Raw genomic sequence first — 23,113 nt, 5'->3', positions numbered from 1 at the left:
TGGTGATAAAATTTAGGCTTAAGTTAATTGTGTGTGCACGTTCTGCATTTCACATGATTCATAACCCAAAAGATTTCTCTTTCTGTTATTAGCTATAACATAAATTAAGAATTTTATTAATATTAAACGTTTATATAATGTGAAAAATCGTAAGTGATGTGGTGATTGTCTGTTTTTGTCCATATTCATTTTCAGTTTTATATTTCTTCCTAAATGGTATATAAGTACATCAACATTCATTTTTTTTTCTTTTGAAAGTTTAGACATTTTAAGAACAGAAAATATTACATTTACAAGCATAACTGTCATAATTACTATTGTTATAAATGTAAAAACAAAATGACATGGTTTTCACATTTTACATTACATTACAAATACATTAAAGGTAATTATATAGTTTCTTACTATTATGCATTTTCGTTTTAATTTGTTTTTTAAAAGACGTATAGACTTTTCTGAAATGTAGAATTGTTTGGTGCTGACCCGTATAAAAAACCTCTGTAAACAAAAACTGACAGGACTATTTACTGACCCTGTGTCATATGGGCCATTGTTGCTTAAGCTCGTTTTCGTTGTAGCTAAGGTGACCAGATGTCCTGCTTTTTAACAATTTGTCCTGTGCCCCACAGCAGTTAAAAAAGTCTAGTTTTTGAAAGATTAAGTTTTTGTCAATTGTGTCATAAACTTATGTCTTATGTTTAAGATTTGTAAAAATCATTTTGTATCACATGTATCAGTACCAAGGTGTGCATGAGAATTGGAAATAAAGAAGGCTGTGCCGACAAAACCTTTCGTGTTCGTGGCAAAGACTGACAGAAAATGGTTATGGTTTGGGGTGTGCAGCTGCAGCAACGGAGCAGCACAAATTCACAGGCTGTCCAAATCAGCAAACATTTTGTTCGTTCCATGTTACGTGGCTCAGAACTCGCGTCTGTTGCCACCTTAGAAAGCTAGCGACTTAGTGAGAGTAAGCACATAGGTTTGCATCATTCTATTGCTAGCAGTGGGGCTGGGGTTCATTTTGGTTATGACAGTATTATATACCGTATTTTATGGACTATAAGACGCACCTTAATTTTTAAACAATTTTTTTTTTTAAATACCTATAAGACGCTACGGACTATAAGACGCACCTAAATTTTGGAGGCAATTTTTCGAAGAAAAAAGTGCGTCTTATAGTCTGTAAAATACGGTAATAAAAAAATTGCAACGATAAAATGACATTTAAGGCAAATTCACAGGAAAGTAATACGAGTTAGTATTATTATTATTTAGAAAGAAATACAGAAGGATTAAAATAATTGTTAGAATATAGTTTGTTGTAGGTACTTTATGACAATTTTAAAGATTTTTAATAGTATATATATTTATTATATTTGTAAATTTTACATATGTTGAACTTTAAAAATATAATACAATACAATTTTTGCATTCTTTGATAAAATATGGTTGTTCCAGAACAATTTTTTCCGTCTGTCAGTTTTGTCCTGCTTTATCAATGTTAAAATCTGGTCACCTTAGGCATGGAGGATGCGTACAAAATTGTCATGTGACCTGACTTTGATGTCACTCTCTTGTGTACCTAGAAACCTCACTCATGTAGGCCAAGTAACATCTCTGACATATTTCCTGGGGACTTTTCGGACTCCAAAGAGTCTGCAGAACACAGTTTGATGAACGTTGCACTTGTTACATTTCTTAGTAATACCTGTAACATTCTATGACAAAACTCATTGACTTAAGATTTGATAATGATTTATTTTCAAGGATTAATTCCATAAAAAACACAATAAATAAATTATCATGCTTTAGGTTGTAGATGCACTTCAAATTTGAGAATGCTGACATGTAAGATGCTTGATCTGTAACAACAAACCAAACCTTTTCGTACTGTATACTATTTGGCCACAACTTGACACAAACATCATTGAAAGCTTAGGACAATGTAGTTGAGTTTGTATTTTCAAGTTGGTACATTTTGAACAACATTGGTTGTACAGTACATAGCATCCTGTCAGTGGTTACAAGAACATTCAGCACATACCGTTTTGTGGAATCCATCAATAATGACAACTACAACAGCTGTGGCAACATCAACTCATTGACTGCATCAGCATGGTGGTTTTTGGTGGCTCACTGGCCATTTGTCATCCCCTTTTAAAACTTGTTATACCTTTTCCTTTTTTTCATTCACTCTCCAACATCTGTCTATGAAAATTAACACGTTCATCATTGCCAGAAAGGCACTTTGTTTATTTTTGTTTGATTTATACTGTAACTTTATTTTGTAACTTTGTATTGTATCTTGTACTCTAGCAATTACTGAAACAATTACCATGGGCTCTCATGTCTTTTTTCACACTTTCCTATCTCCCTTTATTTCACACTTGGTCTCTCATTCCTTTCCTCTTAATTCCATTTCTTATAGGGCTAAATCTGCCGCTAAATGACAGACAGCTCTTGTACTCTTTTAAGTAAAGTATAAACACTACAGTATTGTCTCCGACAATGTCCAGGATTTTAGATATTGTTCGATCATAAACTGGTTTCATGTAGGTTTTTCTAAGAGTGCTCTTGTCGGGGACAAGCTTTCCCATATATTTCTGGAGAAATGACTTAAAGGCTGGATTGTTTACCTCATATGAGGGTATATTTGCCTGCAGAAGAGCGGTCGTTAAATATGCATAAAACATATTAGCCTTCTGAGATTCTTCTCCTTTTTGAAATGAGGTTCCTATAAATGTCTGCTTGAAATTCCTCCTTTACGGGAGAAATTTCAAATGTTTGCCTTCTCTACGCTTTTCCGAACTCGTGTCGCCTGATTTTCATTTCTTGTTGTTTCACATAAGCTGGGTGCAAAATATATAGTTTGGGTGCTAGTCACAGTTTTGGGGGCAGGTTTGTGTTTCGGGTGTATTTGGGTGCTAAACAATTTTGCAATGAGTGGGCCTACTGCACTAAACTCAATGTAGTTTGACTTTTTACACTCTACTCCTTTCAAAAACTGAGTGGATGCGGCACCCAAAAATCCAGACCTTACTCATTTCTCATGCTTTATCTTACTAATAAGTGAATTTTTCTGTGATGTTATTTGGTGCTAGACATTTTTGATCTGTATCTAAGATCTTGGATGTAGATTGAAAACACTGTCTTAAGATTTTTAATTAAATATATTAAACTTAAACTGGTCCTATATAAAGGTTTTGAAGGGTTTGATTCATTTACATGACCAGTGTTGCAAAGAAATTTTGATACTGACATAATTTGGAAAGATGTTGTTATCAATTATAAAGATTGTAATGTGCATGGAGTTGGATAATGTGATGAAATTAGAATTTGGTGTATCAAAATCTTTTAAGTTATTTAAATTTGGTCTTTGTAAAAATATCTTAAAGAGGGATTGAGCCCTATCCAAAATGCATAGTGTTCAATAAAAGGCAATTTTATTTGTCATGATTGCTATTTACTCAGATTAGATGAGACTTTATCATATAATTGAAGCCCTTGGGAATGTATAATGCTAAACTTCAGAATCACATTTCTGAGGTAATTTAGTTTGAATGTTTGAAAAAAAATCCCAAAATGATGAGATGACAGCCACATCTACAGGTAATGTTCAGAGATCAAAAGTATTAACACACACCATTTCTTTTTCTTCTACACAAAACTGGATACATATAAATGATAAATTACACACCTTGAAAACTGTAAAATTCTGGTAAATAACTTTAATAGACAAACATTTTGATCTAATATTAAGATTATCTTCATATCGTTTAACATTCCAATTATGGAATGTATGTCATTGTTAATTTTTACATTAAAGAACCTGAAGACAATCTCAATATTGGATCAAAAATATTTGTCTGCTAGTTATTTATTGGAAATTTAAGGTTTTCAAGGTGTGTAATTCATCATACACCACACCTATTTGTACAATTTTGGAACTTTTTCAAACATTCAAACTTGGTTACCTCAGAAACATGATTCTGAGGGTTAGCATTATATGTCTCTGAGAGCTTCAATTAATAAGATCTATGTTTAGTCTCAAGTTAATTTTGAATAAAACAGCAAGGTTGCGGCCGAAGTTTTCAATGCAAAAACGTGAATGTTGGACATTCAATGCTGCTTTCCTGTAAGCCTAGAAGTTTGACAATGGCATTTGGAATGTGAAGCATGATTCTACTGATGTTCCAAATGCCATTGTCAAACTTCTAGGCTTACAAGAGGGCAGTGTTGAATGTCTAACATTCACGTTTACGTGTTGAAAACTTCGGCCGCAACCTCGTTATTAACTGATACTACATCTGAGCCATAAACCTAAAGTTTTAGTTTTTAAGGTTTTTTTTTATTCTGACTCAACCATCCTGCTGTTTTAGTAAAATTTTCTCTTTTGACCCATCTGTCAGCTACATTAATTTTTTTTTCTATTCCATTTCCATTTCTCCAAGTGTTTGATCATATAGTCTTTATTAGCATCTCTTGAGTAAATAATAAAATTTCATCTGCTTCTGTTTGTGTAATTTGTTCCTGAATTTGTTGAAACTATTTAATACAGTGGTGCCTTCTACATTGAATTTAATTCATTCCAGGAGACTATTTGAACTCTGAATCATTTGAAGTCCGAAGCAGTTTTTCTCATTAGAAATAACGGAAAGCAAATTAATCCATTCTTGGACCCTAAACAATACTCATTTTGATGAATTTAAAACAGCAAATATGCATAATTTAAGGTAAAAATAAGACAATTAAATGCCCTAATAATAAACTAAAACAAAAATAATAAATAAAATGCATAAATAATGTGTAATAAAATGAAAATGGCAATTACTGGTAGCACACCATTGACTTCAGCATCTTAAACATGGCTGCCAGATCTGCCATAAGTGTACCACTTTCATGCTTTGTGATAAATTAAATTCCTTTTTCATCTTATCCTTTTTGCAAACCTTCCTCTTACTAGTTAGACTTATTTTCTACACATAGAAGACAAAGTTGCTCCAAAATTTAGACGATCACCATTTTCTCTGATGTTCTAGAAGAAAATTATAGACAGCTGGACCATCCTTTATAGGCTACACAACTGCCTACTCTTTAAAAAGTTCCTTTAAAAAACACAGAAAACCAATAAAATTAAAAAATCTTTAAAATTGGTATGGTAGATCTTACGACGTCTTTAAGTCATCCTTATCCTTCTGGGGTTCCAGCTCTTTTTATCCACTGAGAATTAGCGCTGTTTAATGTAGATTAAGCCGAGACATCTCTCTGGGGATGAATTTAAAAAATTTTTGTTTGATTTTCTATCAGATGAATAAATTTATTTTCTACACATAGTTAGACTTAGTTTATTCCACACATTTCAGATGCCATGATTAATAAGTAAAGGTTATACTTGATTGGAGAGAGAGTTTTTGCTTATTTTTAACAGTTGTCATTACTTACCTTAGATGTGTGATTTAATTATAACAGTTGTAAATTTCAACACATTATTGCTATAATTTGAGATTATATTCTTTGTTCAGAAGCTTATTTTATGCTTCAAGTACATTTTTCATTTCACATGTAGTTTGTACTTTGAATCATTGTTCAAACTGAAGTGAATTTTTGTTGAATTTGGCATTCAAACATAAACATTTGAAGTATGATGTACTAATGTATTTCTTATCATCCAGGCATTTTCTAGAGTAGTATCCATTTGAATTTTAACCCTGATCAACACAAAATAAACGTTTTCTAATAAATCACAAGTTTTACAATTGTATATTAAATTATATTTGATAGAATTTCTGTTGAGACTCCTCAACTGTCTTGAGAGTTAATACTATAAATGTCCATAGGAGAATAGTGTTGGAGTTTAACATTTGAATTTATTGCCACCGTGGCAGTGATGAATAGTAGTCCTTCTTGGACCACTGTAACCATCTGTCAATAATATTTCCCCGTCTCAGGAAGATAGAGATGTAAGCCTGTTTCCTTGGAAAGTGGGAGAATGAGATACTAGGACAGAAGAGAGAAGGAAGAAAGGAGAGATGTTTGGTGACAGGACTGAAAGGAGGTCAGAGACTGTTTACACTAGGAAAGTTTAAAACGTCACTAAGTCATTTAAAGTAAATGAGGTTATCTAAGGCATTTAAACTCATTGTAGAGTTGTCAAGCTTTCTTATTGGACAGAGGTCTTGAACAGAATTGGATGTGCCACTATTAATTTTGTGTCACTTCAGAAATGTAGTTTTGCTGTCTTGATGCCATTTTGATCAGAATTATGATTTCAATTCATATATATAGCATTGTAGATTAAGTACATTAAATTCATTTTGTATTTTAATTAATGTTTATTGCTGTTTGATTTGAAAATGAATGTGGTCATTGTGCTATGTGACATGAAATGATTTAAGTAAGTTTGTAGTAACTATTGTCAACACAATAATAATTAAATTTGTTTAAAAATAATCACATTTAATAGACTTCTGATAATTAACACTGAGTTCAGCGTTAACACAAAACTTTCCTTTATATCGCAAGTACTTTAGGCGAAATTAAGCTCGTCGTCTTCAGGCAAAAAAAAGAACAACAAATTCAAAGAAATGGCACGTGCAGCGTGTTCCAAATAGAGAACGGATGATTTTCTTTGGCAATTTTTAAAAACTTTTAAAAAACTTTTTAATGTTCGGTAATCCTGCCGGTTCAGAAGATCTTAAATCTGCATGACTGGTGGCACATGCATTGAGGAGCGAATGTGCTGACTGTGCAACTCTCTGTGCGTTTAGTTGTTTAGACGCTGGTACAAAGTGACCCATATTTTGGGCAAGTCCAGGGTGGGGACGTTGCATGCATCTGAGGTCATTGTGAGGGAGCACTTCCCAGATAAATGTAATCCTTCTATTATTACAGCACTTGAGCAGTGTTGTTTCTGACCATAGTGGGATGTAACCTTGCTGTAGAACTTTTCTGGCCAACTCTGTGATTTGTCTTCCTTTGTTTATATCCTCCTGATGTTCTGTGAGACGGCAAGCGAGCATTCTTGTCGTCGTCCCTATATATGTCTCTGTTTTTCCTGTTATTGGATTTCCTAGTTGCACTGCGTAAACCCCCGATTTTTCTAAGACGCTGACTTTATCTTGGTTGTTACATATGCTCCTGCGTAAGCTGGGTAGGGGGGTTAGGGGAAGTACCACATTTAACTTTAAACAAGTTAACTTTCCTAATGTAAATGTAATAAAAAAAGTGGATTCTCAAATAGTCTGGATTAAAGTGGGTGTTCCTTGATTGCTGTCACATCTCTGGGACTATTATTTTTTTTATTTATGTATTTTTGTTTCATATTTATTCATAGTAATTAAATATATTCTAAAAGTTTATAGAGCTGCATTTCATGAATCTAGATTAAGTATAGTATCATGCACATACATGATTGTTACAGGCCAAGACTACAAAGAGATCACTCCATTTGGCACAAACCATAATAATTGGAATAATTGTTATTATTTTTATGTCATTAGATAGAAGTTGTGCCTGTAATAATATATTCTACAATATATGTTTACATTTAAATTTTAAAAGAAATTTTAAATAAGAATGTATATTATCAATTTCTCTACTTTTTGTTTTGTGAAGTTAATTGATTTGGCAAATGAGTAGTTCATATAAAGAAAACAAATTTGTATTTCTACACATAAGCAATCAATTAGCCTGATTTATTACTTCCAGATTAACTGCATATCTTTCAACAAAATGATATAGTTAAATTTTAGTCTAAACATAACCTGTCAAATATTTAATTATATTGGTAATTTTTCAGTTTTATAAGTGATAGTTTCCATGTTAGGGAACTTGGAAGTTAGGGATGGCAACAGTAATGTGTCAGCCTCACTTGTGCAGCAATAATGCTTAAATATAGTGAAACAGTCTACTGTATAGCCTTGCAATAATTTCCTGAGATACTATATCATGTTTGATGGGAATTTTTGCCTTAGATATACAATAGCCATTTGTGCATCTTTAGGGTTTCGTCACAACTAGAGACTCACGATATCCTAAACATATTCATTAGGGAAAGATTAGGTGAATGCGCTAGCATCACAATAGTCACATTTAGTTTTACAGTTATTGAATGCAAACAAGACAGTGTAGAGCAGTTTAGAGACATATATTATTTTGTTGGACATAGTTCTATGCTTGCAAAGAAATGAAACAATAACTGCTGTAAAATTTCTAGTTACATACTTCTGGGTAGTTAGAGAACCCTTTAGAGCAGTGGTGTCAAACTCAAATTGCTTAAGTGCCAATTTTTTGTCTTGAGTATGACAGGGGGCTAGATGTTTTGAGCTTTTGTAGCCAAAAATTCTCTAAAAAGTAGCCAAAAAATAACCAACTCAAAAAATTCCTTTTTAATAACCTGAGATTTCACAATAAAATAAAAAAAAAACACCATTTGTATTTTTCTAGCAATAACTTTAATCACAGAACAAACATTTTCGGCCAATTTATAGAGCTGTGAAATAATCTGGAAATAAGGATCGCAAGACTTAAAATACAAGCATAAACTGTAATTTAATGTCAAAAACACGTATTTTATGTGCAAAATAGTGAGAAATGTGCAATAAATGATCATGCCAAGATGGACTTTAATTTGAAATTCAAAAGATGAAATAGAGAAAACATAATGTAAACAAGAAATTAAACACAAAAATAAATAAAATAAAATAAATATCTCTAAGTAATATGAATAAATAAAAACAAAAACAATAATTCAGTTCAACAATTTTGTTTATTAAGTATTATTTGTTTAAGTACAAAATATCACATTTTTCTTTGGTATCAAGATGATAAAAAAATAAACAAATAGCATTATTGAATTGATGTCGTGGGCCGTGACTAATTGTCTCGTGGGCCATATCTTTAACATGCCTGCTTTAGTGTTTGAATTGAGATATAGACAATCATATCTCAATTCATAACACCAGGCATTGGAGAATGAGAATAGAGTGATAAAATAGTTAAAGTATTTAATAACACCCATTTTATTACTCTATCCTCATTCTCTGATCTGTGTGGTGTATGCTTTATTCTACTGACCATGTATTGGCCTGGTGTTATGTATTCAGCATCTGATATTGCAAGCACTGAGAAATATTTCTTTCATTTTGACAGTGTCCAGTTTATTGTCTTCCATTATTCTGCCAAACAGCCGTACAGGTAATTACAGGCAAGCAGCTAATCTACCTTGCCATCAAGACTATTGTCTGGATGCAATTTGCCTCACGTGGCAATATCACCAATGCTGCCATCAACCATCTGCTAGGAGACAACACAATGGAGGAAAACGTCAGCATTGGGGACCTTCCACCTATCTACATGTGGCTTATCTTGTGTGATGTTCCTTTCAGTGGCATGACATTTGTGTTTATACCAATGGATCTAAGCTAAACGACAAGGTGGGGGTGTGCATTTGTTGTGTACAAAAGTGGTGAGGAAATTTTTCACAAGCAGTGCCATCTAAACAACAATTGTACTGTCCTGCAGGCAGAGATGTGTGCTATCCATCAGGCCCTGGCCTGGTGCAATGACAATTTTAACCATCAAGCTATCAATATATATATACTGACTCAGCCTCCTCTACTAACATCATCTAGGATATCAAATGTACTCTAAGTACTGTCAGCAAAATTAATCATTTGGCATTGAGAGTAACAACAGCTACACCCTTTCCTGGGTTAGAGGGCACCAGGGTCTGCTTGGGAATGACAGAGCAGATGTTCTGGCCAGGCAGGCTGCTGAGGACAGTAAAGGTGTTTATGCTCACAGTGCAATAACAAAGAATAGTGCTAGAGCTGTTTTCAGGAGAGAGTGTAACTTCACTTGGAAACACAACTGGAACAACGAAAACACAAGTGCAACTATTCGCCTTTTTTCCCCAAATATCTTTGACAACATAGGCCAAAATGGACACTTCTTCACCTATGAGGAAGTCCAGTTTCTGACTGGACATGGGTCTTTTGCCAGCTATCTGCAAAGATTTAAAACTCAAGAAGGTACTTGCACCATTTACAATATGGAGGATGGGCCACTGCACTACCTCTACCAGTGCCCAGTGCCTGAAAACAATAGGCTGAAGCTCCAATTTCTTACTGGTGCTGCTGGCATACACTGGCCTTGCCCTCCACATGAGTTGGTAAGAAATGACACTTTGTTTCAGGAACTGAAAAGCCTCATCAAAGACTATTTTAAGCATATGGGCAATAATAAAAGGCCTCCATGAAGGTGCTATGTTTTATAGCGTCATCACATTGTCAAAAGTATATATGTAATCTGTATGTTTTGTAAGTGCTATCTTTGCCTATATGTGTGTATACTCACTGTGTCTTATTGATAGCCATGGGTGTTATTCTTTGTCCTAATGTCATTCCACTAATTAATTCAGATTATTATTGTATTTCTATGCATTATCTTTTACTCCTAGGATATGTAGCATATAATGTGCCTTGTCATGTACTTTACCTGTTAGTTCTTGTTTTATTTTACAATTCACCACGCTCATTATTTTGGTAAATCTACCTCTCATGTGTAAGTATATTTTATTTTGCTAGTAGTAGTATTGTATTGTATCAGTTGTGTATATAGTGCACTGCAATATTTTCTATTTTATAATTGTATGTTTGTATCAGTAATTATGTAACCCTTCTGTCTTATTATCTCATTTATAGTTGTATTTTAACTTCTGCGGGACAGAGGTCTTTGTAAATAAAGGTATTATGAAAATGAAAAAAAAAGAATTATTCTGCCAAAGACAGACATGAAATTCAAGTGAATATCATACTACTAGGCCTATATTCATGTTAATTTTAATTCACTTCGTCATGGAATTATTGAAGACATCCTCTTATGTAGTTTGGTGTTAGATGTAAATGCAATACTTACTAAATAAATTCTCAGTGAAAATTATGGGAATTTATTGTTTACTCTTCAAGTAGTGATTATACAGGGTGTAACTTGCTATCACTGTTAATTACAGCAGTGATTAACAGTGGCAAACTTATCTTGCAATGCCATATGCTATAAATTGTAGTCTTGTTCTGTGGTTGCACTTGGTCTTCCTGATCCTTGGGTATATAAGTCATATCCATTTCTAACTCATTGTGTGCCATTTCTGTTGAATTGTGATGGGAATATGACTAATATGATATGCAACTTATCTTACATGATAAACTAGTCTTCTGTTCAGTGAGTCATTTGAATTGAAAATCTGTTAGATTGTTGGTATTCTATCTTTTCAATGGCATTTTTAAAAGTTAAACATTTAAGTTATTTTTCTTCTAAAAAGCTTTGATTTTCTTTCTATGAACTCTCTTCTTTCTTGATGATACTTTCTTTATTCATAGGGAGTTATTGGAAAGTCTGTGACAACTTAATCATTTACATATCTTTACAAATACCACAAAACAGAAAATTCTTTTTAGCATTCATATAACTTCTTGTAGATATTGTAATATTTTTTTAGTATACAGTGAAACCTCACTTAATGAGCACCTCAAATAATGAGTGTTTTGCATAACAAGCAAAACAAATTGTTAAAAAAATGACTCGCTTAACATGTGAGTGATGTTTCACATAACGAGTGACCAGGTATTAAATTTAATGACTAATTCCAAATTAAATTTTAGAAATGTTTAAATTAAAATTTAATTATTTATAATTATTACATTAAATATGAGATGGAAGCATAACTGCCTACTTCTAGTCAAATTAATTAATTTCTAATATTTAATTATAGCCTTTTCATAGTCCAAGAATTTGGCATATCATTTGTTGTGTTTATCAGACATATTATCTGTGACTTTTTTTCTTTTCTGCAAATTGAATTTGCATTCCAGGTTGGTTCATTCCATGCTAGAAAAAAGACTATGATGATTCACACTCCTTAACAATGTATATTATATAATTTTCTTTGAATAAACATTATGCATAAAATATTTGAGTATTTTTTTTTCAGTGTGGAATGCATTATCGTATTTTACATTAATTGATATGGGAAAAAGTGTTTCACTTAATTAATGAGTGTTTCGCATTACAAATACGATTCTGGAACGAATTATGCTTGTTAAGCGAGGTTCCACTGTACTGTATTTACAAATATGGAATTTTTATGATTATAAATCATAAATAAATCTCAATGTATGACTATTTTAATGCACTAGGAAGTAAATATTTTTCTGTAGATTTAATCTCCGTTTTTTACATTCATTAGCAAAAACTAAATGATGCACTATATTCATATAGTGCATCATTTAGTTTATAAATTATTTTATTCAAGATGCCATTACTCTAATAAGTTTTCTTAAAAGCAATTAAATAATTAATTTATAAACATTCTACAATAGACCATTCCTTTAAATAGTAATTTATTCTGGAGATTTCATCATATGAAAATATTGCAATTTGGAACACTATTATGTATAAAATTTTTTAAATTTAGAATAGATCTTAGAAGTTCAAATGTATGACATAGAAATGAATTATTTTTTCTCTAAAATTCTTTTTACAATGAAAATATTAATTTTATATAGAATATTAAATAATAATAAAAATAGGATGATAAAAAATGCTGAGGGATATTTTTAAGCAAATCAAAATGTTATCAAAATGATAAATGCAAATTATGAAAAATGCATTGAATCACTGGCTTAACTTACCATTCATGCTCATTTGTGGGTATTCTAGTTGGCAGCAAAGAAAAGTTCATCATATTTATCATATCATATATCATCATATAGTTTTTGTTGTAAAAATTATTTGATCACTGTACTTTTCAAAATCTATTTCAACTTTCTTCTTGACTATGCTTTCATTGCTTGACTTCTATGCTAATCATTATTTTAATAAGTAAATATAATTTGATATGAATAATTATTTTTCATTGTCTATAGATTATTTTTATTCTTTAGTTACCCATTTCTTGAATCTAACTTCTGTTTTTGATTTTAATATTTATTAAGTTTAAAATATATTTTTTCAATATAGGTTGAAGCTGCTTTGACCACAGAACCAGAGAGTGAAGAACTTCTAAAGCTTAAAAAGGATCTTCTTGTGAGTATTTAAAAATTTTTATTGGTAATTTTTCATTTATTTTATAAAGACTAATCTTTTAAATAAGCTTTGTAATAAATATGGTCAGATTTAAATATTTCATAAAAAATATTTAAAATAAAACCATATAAAATGTTTTCAAATTACTTATTCATTTTCAAATATGTAGTGAAAACTTAAATTATTATAATAAGAACATTGGGGTTTTTTTTTATTGAAATCAATTGTTAAAAGATTGTTAACAATACGATAGGAAGGTATCAAAGAAATTGGCGTGCAAGAGAAAAGTTTATTTTGGAATTTGTAAACAATGACATTCTAGGTATTAATACCTTCACTATTATCATATGGACAAAGAAGGGTTAATATACTTCTAAATATTTTAATATGACAAATACTCAATATATCATCTGATATGTTCATGTAGCAATATACTATGGTCATAGTATACTGTTTATTTATTATTATTTTTTTTAATTTTTTTATTATTTTTTTTTTGTATAAAAATTTTGAACTATATATCAGTTTTCTTGAAAATTGGAACAGCTGTAGAAGTTTTATAATTTTTTTTATTCTGTGTGTTTTTTCCGTGGAATTTATAAAATTAGTTTTCTGGTTATATATTTAAAAAATAAAATTTTATCAAATCAGTCTGAACTTGATAAGAGTGGCTGTATTTGATATCATTTTCACACTACTTCCTACTAAAGCTGAATATCATTGCTGTTATAAGATGGATTATATTTATGTAATGAAGATGGGAAAGCCTCACACAAAGTCTTGGTGATATTTATTATTATTGTAGTTCTGCTTTATATAAAATATTTTCATTAGATTAGATTTTTTTGTGCAAAATACTATTTTTTTTTTCATAAATTAAAAAAATAATAATTAGAAATGTAGAAAATAACTGCAAATATTACCATTTATAAATTTTAAATAACAATTTTTTTTTTATTTGTTAGTTTTTATCACACTATATAATTATGTCTTTATATATGTTCAAAATAGAATTTGAACATATATCAATCATATTACAAATTTACTTTAATAGTAATTTACAAATGTACCTTTATCTTATAGACATTTAGCATAGTGGTGCTAAATGTCTAAACAACACTGATAGAAACTAGTAGTGCCAGTGAATGGGTGAGTACTGTTTAGTGTACTAAGTCGCAATAATTTTAACTGTGTATATATGTGTTTTAAAAGTGTGTATAATAGTTTGCACCACTATGCTAAATGTCTAAGATAAAGGTAAAGGCATTTGTAAATTACTATTAAAGTAAATTTGTAATATGATTGATATATGTTCAAATTCTATTCTGTAGCTGACAGATGAGAGGCATATGCTTGAAACGCATATCGGTGTCTAAGATATTGCAGAATAAAGATTGATGTAAAAATCTAGTGCCTACTTGTGTACCTAGTTGTGTGATAAAGACTAACAAATTAAAGGTTTTGAAAAAAGCAATAATTTTTTTTTTTTATTGTTAAAATTCAAGAAATTTTCAGAAATAAAAATGTATGGTTTTGAAGTAGTAATAAAAAACTTTTGCAGAAATTCTAAATCATTTGCAAATGAAATATTTCAATTTGAATGAAAAGAAACATTCACAGTTGTATCCAAAACAGTTTATGTACAATAGCATATACAAAACTGTATATACTGCATTTATTTGTGAAACTTAAATCTGAATTCTATGTTGGGGTTCACAAAATTTTAATTAAATATGATATTTGGAATTTACTAATACAGTAAAATTTGTGTAAATTGAAATTGCATAGTACCAGATTTTTTCATTCTGTCAGGTTTCCATTTTAAACAGGTTTTAGAATTTTTTAAAATCTTTTAGACTACACTAGATAAGTATCATACAGTTACATTCACTTTTTATAGTAAAATCACTTTAACATACATTAAAAAATTTTACTGCTAGGTTTAATTCTAAGTGATTCCAACTAAAGATGGGAGTATGCAAATGCAAGAATTAAGAACGTTTCAATTATAAAAAGTTTTTGTTGTTCAAAGAATTTGTGCTAGGTATTTGATTATTTCCCAGATATATAATCTTTGAGCTCACAACAACAAAAATGTCAATTTGAGTACCAAGAAATTGAAATGGCATGTTTTTTTCTCTTTTTAGTCATTTTTCTGCTGTCAGAAATTCTAATCACATTACTGTAATGAAGAGACAAAATTATTCTTCAATCAAAAAATTTTAATACTGTACTTAATTGTTAACTTCAATCTCTATGATTATCATTGTCTTAATCAACTTGTTCTTGAATACTTGGTACTAGTTAGTTACCAACTAATCTATACAAGGCATATAGGTAACACTGTATTACCTTATTCTCACTGTTTCCACAAATTACATTCGTTGTTTGTTCTTGAGAACTATTCTAGTAAGTTCATTCTGATTCTCGAAAGTTTTCAGTTCTTAAAAGTATTTGATTCTGCCTCTGGCTGATTTTAACAAAACCTCCATTACTTCAAAAAACTGGTTGTATGGAATGGAAACACACAAATACCCTGAAAACCAGTAAAAGGATTAAAAATACAGGTACTCCTCACTTTATGACCTATCTGCCTAACGACCAATCGAGTTTTGACCTGCGATTTGGGGAATCCCCTTTCTCAGCTTGAGTGTCGGTCAGTGGCGAATGATGACATGCACACTAAGCGTACTATAAAGTCTTATAGTACTATAATAGGCAAATAGTGTACTATAATAGTCTTTTTATGAATAAATTTGAAGTTTGTTGCATAATTTGTATAATTTTACAACGATCCTATATTCCCGGTGCAAGCTCCTCGCTTATCGACCAATTCGCTTAACGACGTAGTCGTTGGAACGGAACTCAGTCGTAAAGTGAGGAGTACCTGTATTTACTGATTTTAACAAAGCCCTACCTGTAATGACTCCTTGTCATATGATCTTTATTTCTCTGACAAAGTTTGAAATTGTTCTTGAATACAGTTTGTCATGCTCTAAAGAGACTGTTATACCTGGAAGTGATTTTAATTATTTGTCTACAAGTGGAATTGTAATTTTCCACTTTGTTCAGGTTAAATTATATTCATACTCGAACCTTTTTCATTTCTGTATTGGACAGGTTTCTGAATTTTACTAAAATTTAACATAGAAATTCATTATTACAAAGAATTTTTCAAATTAGGTAGATTTTCATTTTATTCAGGTTGTTTTAGACAGGCTATATTGTATTTATCTATTATTGTATTATTAACTATTTGCTTTTAAATACTGGAACAAGTTAATTTTTGGTCATTACAACATATGGTCAATTATTTCTAACAGAATGTTTGTATAAATTTTAGAATTAATAGAATCTGAATATTTTATACATTTAAATCACAGGCCTGACTAGAAGCTTTTTCGTAGCATTTTTTAAAATAAAGATAAAAATATTTATAAAAAAACTGAAAATACAAAAATATTTAATTGCAGCAATGATTTTTCAAAGATACAATTAGACCACAGAATAAATATGTATAATAATATTTAACTACATTGTATTTTTTTCCTGTTTATGAAAATGAATTAAAATTTCCAAATATCAAAATATTATGCAAAATAGTAGTGAAGAATGTCTTTGTGTTCGATATTTTAAACTTTTTAAGATTTATAATAACTTCAAGAATTAACAATATGTAATTTTCTTACAGGAAGTTTTAAATTTAAGTAAAGAATTGTTAAATGCAAATGAACCTGATACTCTTCCAACATCTAGCCTACATGGTGCCAAAAAGAAAGCTCGCTTAGAATTATCTAAATGGAATCCTGGAGATAGATGTTTAGCCCCTTGGTCAGAAGATGGACAGTAAGCGTTATATAAATAATCATAAATATCTATTAATATTTCAATTATTTTATATATTTTTTTATATTATTTAATTTATTTTGGAATAATATAAAAAATTTAAAACATTTTTGTTTTTAATAATTAACTTTTTATTAAAAAAATCAAATTTATAAATAAATAAAAGATAATAGAGTAGGATCCCACCATGTGCAACCAGTACATTCCAAGATTCATTGCATAAGCAGAATTTTTCGTATAATAGCAAACACCATTAATTAAAAATTTCCTATATTTAACATATCTATCACATTTTTAAAAATATAGATAAGGCAAATTAACACTACATTAACAATTTGATGTAACTTTGAACAAATCATTTTGGTTAATATTGAAATGAATTTTCTCTCACAATGGGTTTTATATATTTTATTTTTCTTATTTGTATTAAGTTTGTTACTTTTTTATTTAATTTTCCATTGCTTTATAGTTTTATTCTATCTGAATATGAAAAACTAAATATATTTAAATAATTTTTTTCTTAGAGATTCTTTTGATGTAGAAGAATCAAAGAATCACTGAAATTATTTTTACTAACATAAATATTGTCAACAGTTTTTTTTTGTAAGTCAGTATCAGTGAAATTATAGTTAACATTCATTGGCAAATTCAGTATATTGACAAGAAAACTTACTAAATAAGTCATTTTGTAATACTTCAAGTTTACATCATAGTGAAATGTTTAAATATATATTATGTGGATAGCAAGATGGTTGAGGCAGTTAAGACATTGGCTTTCTGCTCTGGGACAATCCAGGATTGAATCCAGGTGGTCAAAAAACCCTGGAAATTTTTCATGGGTGATCTATCTTGGATATGTACAGTAAGGCCTCATTTTATATTTCTTCTTTTTATGAAGATTCACATTAATGAACATTCAAATTCAATAGCAAAAAATCAAAAAATAACAATAGAGGATGAAAAACAAATGCAATATGTGCTTTTGTCTTTCATGTGTGTTGACAGCATAATATTTTGATTATTAACAAATTGGCAATTTGATGAAAAAAATAGTAATTATTTTTTATGGTCTGGTAATCATGTTTTTGTTTTATGCGTTGTGGCATTGTGATTAATTACAAAACAGTTTTGGTCCATTGTAAGCTTTGTTATAGGATTGCTAGAAAAGTGAAAATGTTACTAACCTATTTGTATTAAAATATATTAACCATCTTACTTCCAGAAAATTTATGAAAGTGGATATATCCTTGACTTGAACACAGAACAATGGTAGTGGGTTGTAGGTTTGTCACCAAGAGTTAGCCATGAAAAGTGTTCCAAGTTTTCTTCATGTGTTTAATACCTAAATTGCAGCTAACTTTCCATAAAAAGACCTCCTTGGTAGGCACTCTTCCTTGATAGATAACTTAGGTTTAATTGCTTTACTATCAATCTACAATCTTACAATTTCTGACTTGGTTTTTAATGTGAATGGGATGGCCTTGTAACTGGAAAAAGTTTCTTAGTAGGATGGACATACATAGCTAGTTATGAGTAGTCTAATCCTAGTTTTAAGGCCTGCAAAAGACTGACTTAAATTGCTGCTGGGTAGTAATGCATCAGGTGCATTCAAACTAAAATCACTGTTGGTGTACCATGACACCCTCATTTGAAGGTATAAACTTGTCACTTCACAAATTATTGAAGATGCTATTGAACAGTCAGTGAAAAATGTTGCAAGCTGTGGTAGTTAGTGCATGTGCAACATAGTGGATAGATGCAGTGGTGATATTCGAAATATTTAACAAAGGGTTCGCTAGCAGAAAATTTTTCCCTAACAATCACCGACAAACAAAATGGAAGTTTTGGCTAGAAATAAATGCAATACCTTTTTTGCAACCATATATCTAACAATCAGTGGCGTATTTAGAACATAACGAGCCATGGAAGAAGGCCAGGTAACAATAGTGTTTTAGAGCTGTCGACCTTTTTTTTTTTTGTTTTTTTTTATTTAAGGCAGAGAAATTCTTTACCGCAATATGGCGCTTCTAGGAATAGGCACTTGTCATCATCTCTCAAAATACAATATCCTTTTTATTTCACTGTCCATAGCCCGACACGTGTTCCACAGCCATCTTGTATTATCTCGTGCACATGAGATTGTGGGATCTCTCTTATGACTGGATCTAGTTTCAAGAACTCTCTTGAATCGATTGCGATTAAACCTCGTTTCGGTCAAGATTGAAACGGTTGAGAGAGATTGCACCCAGGCATAGTCCCCGACCTTGCTCACAATCTAGATTGAAATGCTCGGTGCGAATGGGGTATAAGGCTCTAGTTTAGTAGTGTTACAGAGTATAATACGTATATTTTAATATATTTTTTAAAAGAAACAAAACCACTGAGAAATGTTACATGTGTTTAACAAGGTTCGGAAAACTGAAAATTTTACCAACGGGTTCGGCTGAACCTGTGCGAACCCGCTGAATATCACCCCTGGATAGATGTAGTCTATGGAAGATGCTAAGAAAGTTGGCATGTTGTTATTCATATTAGAGCAATCACAATCAGCAGTTTCTTGCTTCCGAAAGAGAAGTCCAACTGATCTACATATTGACCTTCCTTACCAGAATGGAAATGGATGTATTGTGGCCATGGAAAGTCCTGTGGAGCAACAAGCACTTTTCATTTTAGTGGAACAATGACTTATAACCATTGCATTTGAGCCACAGGAAACCGTAATACTCTCCAGAAGATTTCTCTACATTGACCAGCCTGTCATTTGAGCCAAACTTATTTAGTACTGAATATATGGCCATTGTCATTTTTACCTGCATAAGACTGTCCCTAGAATTTCTGTTGATGTAAAATGCTTTTGGTTGGATTATGTTGCATTGGATTTTTAGTTTGTTATATCATTTTGTTTTCTAAATGGAATTTTAAATAATTGCTTGTAAAAAGTCTTTGGATATATAGGGTAAGTGTAGTAGTTGTCACTTAGAAGTTTTAAAATATGCCATTTAAACATGAAAACTGTTCAGCTGCACCATCTATTGTTAGTGAATTAAATTAAAAACACTGTAAGAATTACTTCAAAGGGGAGCCACAAAGATCAATATATCAGTTATCTGCCAGTCAGCTGGTGATTACTGTTGAGAATAAGTTGGTATAATTTATATAGTATTTTAGAGAAAATTTTTAAGGGAAGGTTCTATAGTAGAAACAACAGAATTCTTGAAATAATTGATTTCTTTCCAGTCTCATCAAATCAATGTAATTTTACCTCCTCTTAGCAGATCTGTAACTCAAAATAACAGATTTTTTTTCTCCTCATCTACTGTAAACATCATGTTTTTTCAACATTTAATTAATATTTGGATGTTTCCAGCTACTGGATTAATTAAAAATACATTGCATGTGGAGCAAAATACATGCATAATTGTCAAGGTTCACGTTGCTAACTTTGTAACTGCACACATCAGTGTCCTCCTGTGGTGCATTGATTAGTACAGGGAAGCTACTTCTGGTTGTTGTACTCAATAGGCAAAAAAGCAGCATCAAAACAAACCAAGATAGATGAGTTTTATAACAAATTGAAGTCAAGTGAAGTCAATCTACTTGACTTCAATTCTCAAACAACATCTCCACATTAAAAATTTGGATCTTATGAATAAGTTGACTGAATTTTTTGAAAGGAAGTGCAAAGAATTGAAGGCAAGGAAAAGTTGTTTACATTAGTCAGCATTATCAGTCAAATAAAGCAATGCTAAAGGAATCCTTTCTTTTCAGCTACCATTCAGCTAAATCAGCAAAGCCACACACATTAACAGAATCTCTAATTATGCCTGTTGCAAGCGATATTGTGGAATGCATGCTGGGTGACAAGCACAGAAAAAATTAGACCTCATACCTGCTTCAAATGATTGTTTTGCATCGTATTTGTGACATGGCAGATAGTGTTGAGTGCCAATTGGTGGATCATGTTAAGAATAGTTTATACTATGCATTGCAAATCAATGAGCCAACTGATGTAGCTGGATTGGCACACATTCTAGTTTGTAATGTACATATCAAATGATTTTGTTTAGGAAGATCTGTTTTGTCAACCATTGGAAAGTACAGTACATCAAGAGGAAAAGATATTTTATCCCTCATTGATAATTTCAATCTAAAAATAGCATTAAGTGGCCCAAATGTGTAGACATTTGCACTGAACAAAGACCATGACAGGAAGACACAGCAGACTTGTCAGTTACATTCAAATGTAGCCCTGAAGCAAATTGGATACATTGTACTATTCACTGAGAAGTATTGGCCACCAAGAAAATATCCGTAAACTTGAAAACTACCTTCAATAAATTGTCAACTTTGTAAAGGCTAGGTCCATGAATGCAATGCAGAAAATATCTTTGCTATTTTCCATCTGCAATGAAATGAGTAGTGAGCATGTAATGCTGTTATTGCACACAAAGTCCACTGGCTCTTCCAAGGTAAAGAATTAACACACACAATGTAAATGCATGATGAATTTAAGTTTTTCTTTTCAGAGCATCCTTTTGAGTTGGGCAATCATCATCTAGACTCAGTTTGGATCCAACATTGTGCATTTGGCAGAACTTTTTCTTGCCTTAATGAATTAAATTTAGGACTTCAGTATAATTCTGCCACAGTATTCACTGCACATGACAAAGTTGGAGCTATGCAAAGAGAATGAAGTTTGAGTGCTTTCCAACATTGCAGTTATCTGTTCAGCATAGACACAGCTATTGACTCAACTGTGAAGGCTGATGTAATGCAGCATTTCAGAATACTCACCCAGTAATTGCATGAGTATTTCTCTGAATTATCCTATGATCCATGCTTATGGGTTCAGAGTCCATTTCATTCTGATATGGCTCTTCTGGGACTGTCAGTTATCCAGCAGGAACAGCTGCTTGATATTTCATCAGACAGTAATTTAAAAAATTATTTTATTGAGTTTCAATTTTGGGCTAAGTTACTTGAAAGTATATCCTGAATTGACTAGGCTTGCTGTGAAAGTTCTGATACTTTTTGTAACTTCCTATCTTTGCAAATTGTAGATTTTTCTGTATGGAAAGCTCTTAAAACAAAATGTAGACATAAGCTTAAAGTTGAGCATGACTTATGATTGAAATTGTCTCAAATTAAACCTAATATCGAAAAATTTTGTTCATTACATCAAGTACGTTGTTCTCACTGAATGTATTGTACTGTACATGTATGTCGTTATGTAACAATCATGATCATTTTGTTGATGTAACAATGTTGTACTTGATTTCAGTTAAAAAATGGCTTATGGTAATTTACACATTAAAAACACATTAAAGAATACAAAAAAAATTTATCTTTACAAACTATTGTTTCACAATTACAGTGACACCAAAAGCAATCTTCACTTACAAAGACAAACTTTTATTTGAGGCTACACCTATGCATAAAATACAAATTGGTTAATAAACAGATTTGTAAAGACAAATTTTTTATATTCTTTAATATTTTTGTAATAAGTGTTGTACTTGTTTATGTATGAGACAATAAATTATGGAAATAATATATAATTATGAAAATTAATTTTATTTGCTTAAGGTGCTTCTACACAAGCACATCAGATTGTCATTGCTCTTCAGTGATAATCTGAGATGCATATGTAGAAGACTACAGTCTACACAAGGGGTACTCAGGGAATCATACTTCTGTCCAAGGGGTACATGGCCAGAAGAAATAACCACCGGACTAGAAGATCCATACAATGGATAAGATGTATTTCTTACACTATCATAATTATAAAAGTTTACTGCATATTAAAATTAGCTAATTAAAGAAAAAAGGTTTTTTTAAATTTAATGCCAGGCTGTTGGATTATGTTAATGCTACTATTAATAATTAAATTATTATTATAATTTTAATTATTAATAGTAGCATTAATAATCTAGCAACTGTTTGACATTGATTAACTTGATTTTTAAGATTAATGTTTATATTTTTTAAATTTATTTGATTGCATAATAAGGTTTATTTTTACTTGTATCAAACCTATACTTTTAAGTTAAAAAATTGCTTTACTTTATATATTCAAACCAAAATATTTTCAGATTTTATGAAGCAACTATAGAAGAAATTACAGAAGATGGTCAATGTACAGTTAACTTTCATGGTTATGGAAATACAGAAGTAGCACTTGTGA

General features: G+C 30.9%; 1 protein-coding gene across 1 annotated transcript in view; it reads left to right on the top strand.

The window, feature by feature from the left end:
- Positions 1-23,113, top strand: part of Spf30 (Splicing factor 30) — a 41,430-nt gene that overhangs the window by 173 nt on the left and 18,144 nt on the right. Inside the window, exons 2-4 of the mRNA XM_067267059.1 lie at positions 13,018-13,083; positions 16,775-16,929; positions 23,022-23,109. Coding sequence (XP_067123160.1) covers positions 13,018-13,083; positions 16,775-16,929; positions 23,022-23,109 — 309 coding nt within the window. The remainder of the gene's footprint in view (positions 1-13,017; positions 13,084-16,774; positions 16,930-23,021; positions 23,110-23,113) is intronic.

Source organism: Centruroides vittatus, unplaced genomic scaffold (assembly GCF_030686945.1).
Source record: "Centruroides vittatus isolate TY-2023 unplaced genomic scaffold, ASM3068694v2 contig_1057, whole genome shotgun sequence".
In the NCBI taxonomy this organism is placed as follows: Eukaryota; Metazoa; Arthropoda; class Arachnida; order Scorpiones; family Buthidae; genus Centruroides; species Centruroides vittatus.
The sequence above is the reverse complement of the archived record's forward strand: the minus strand, read 5'-3'. Positions and strand labels throughout refer to the sequence as shown.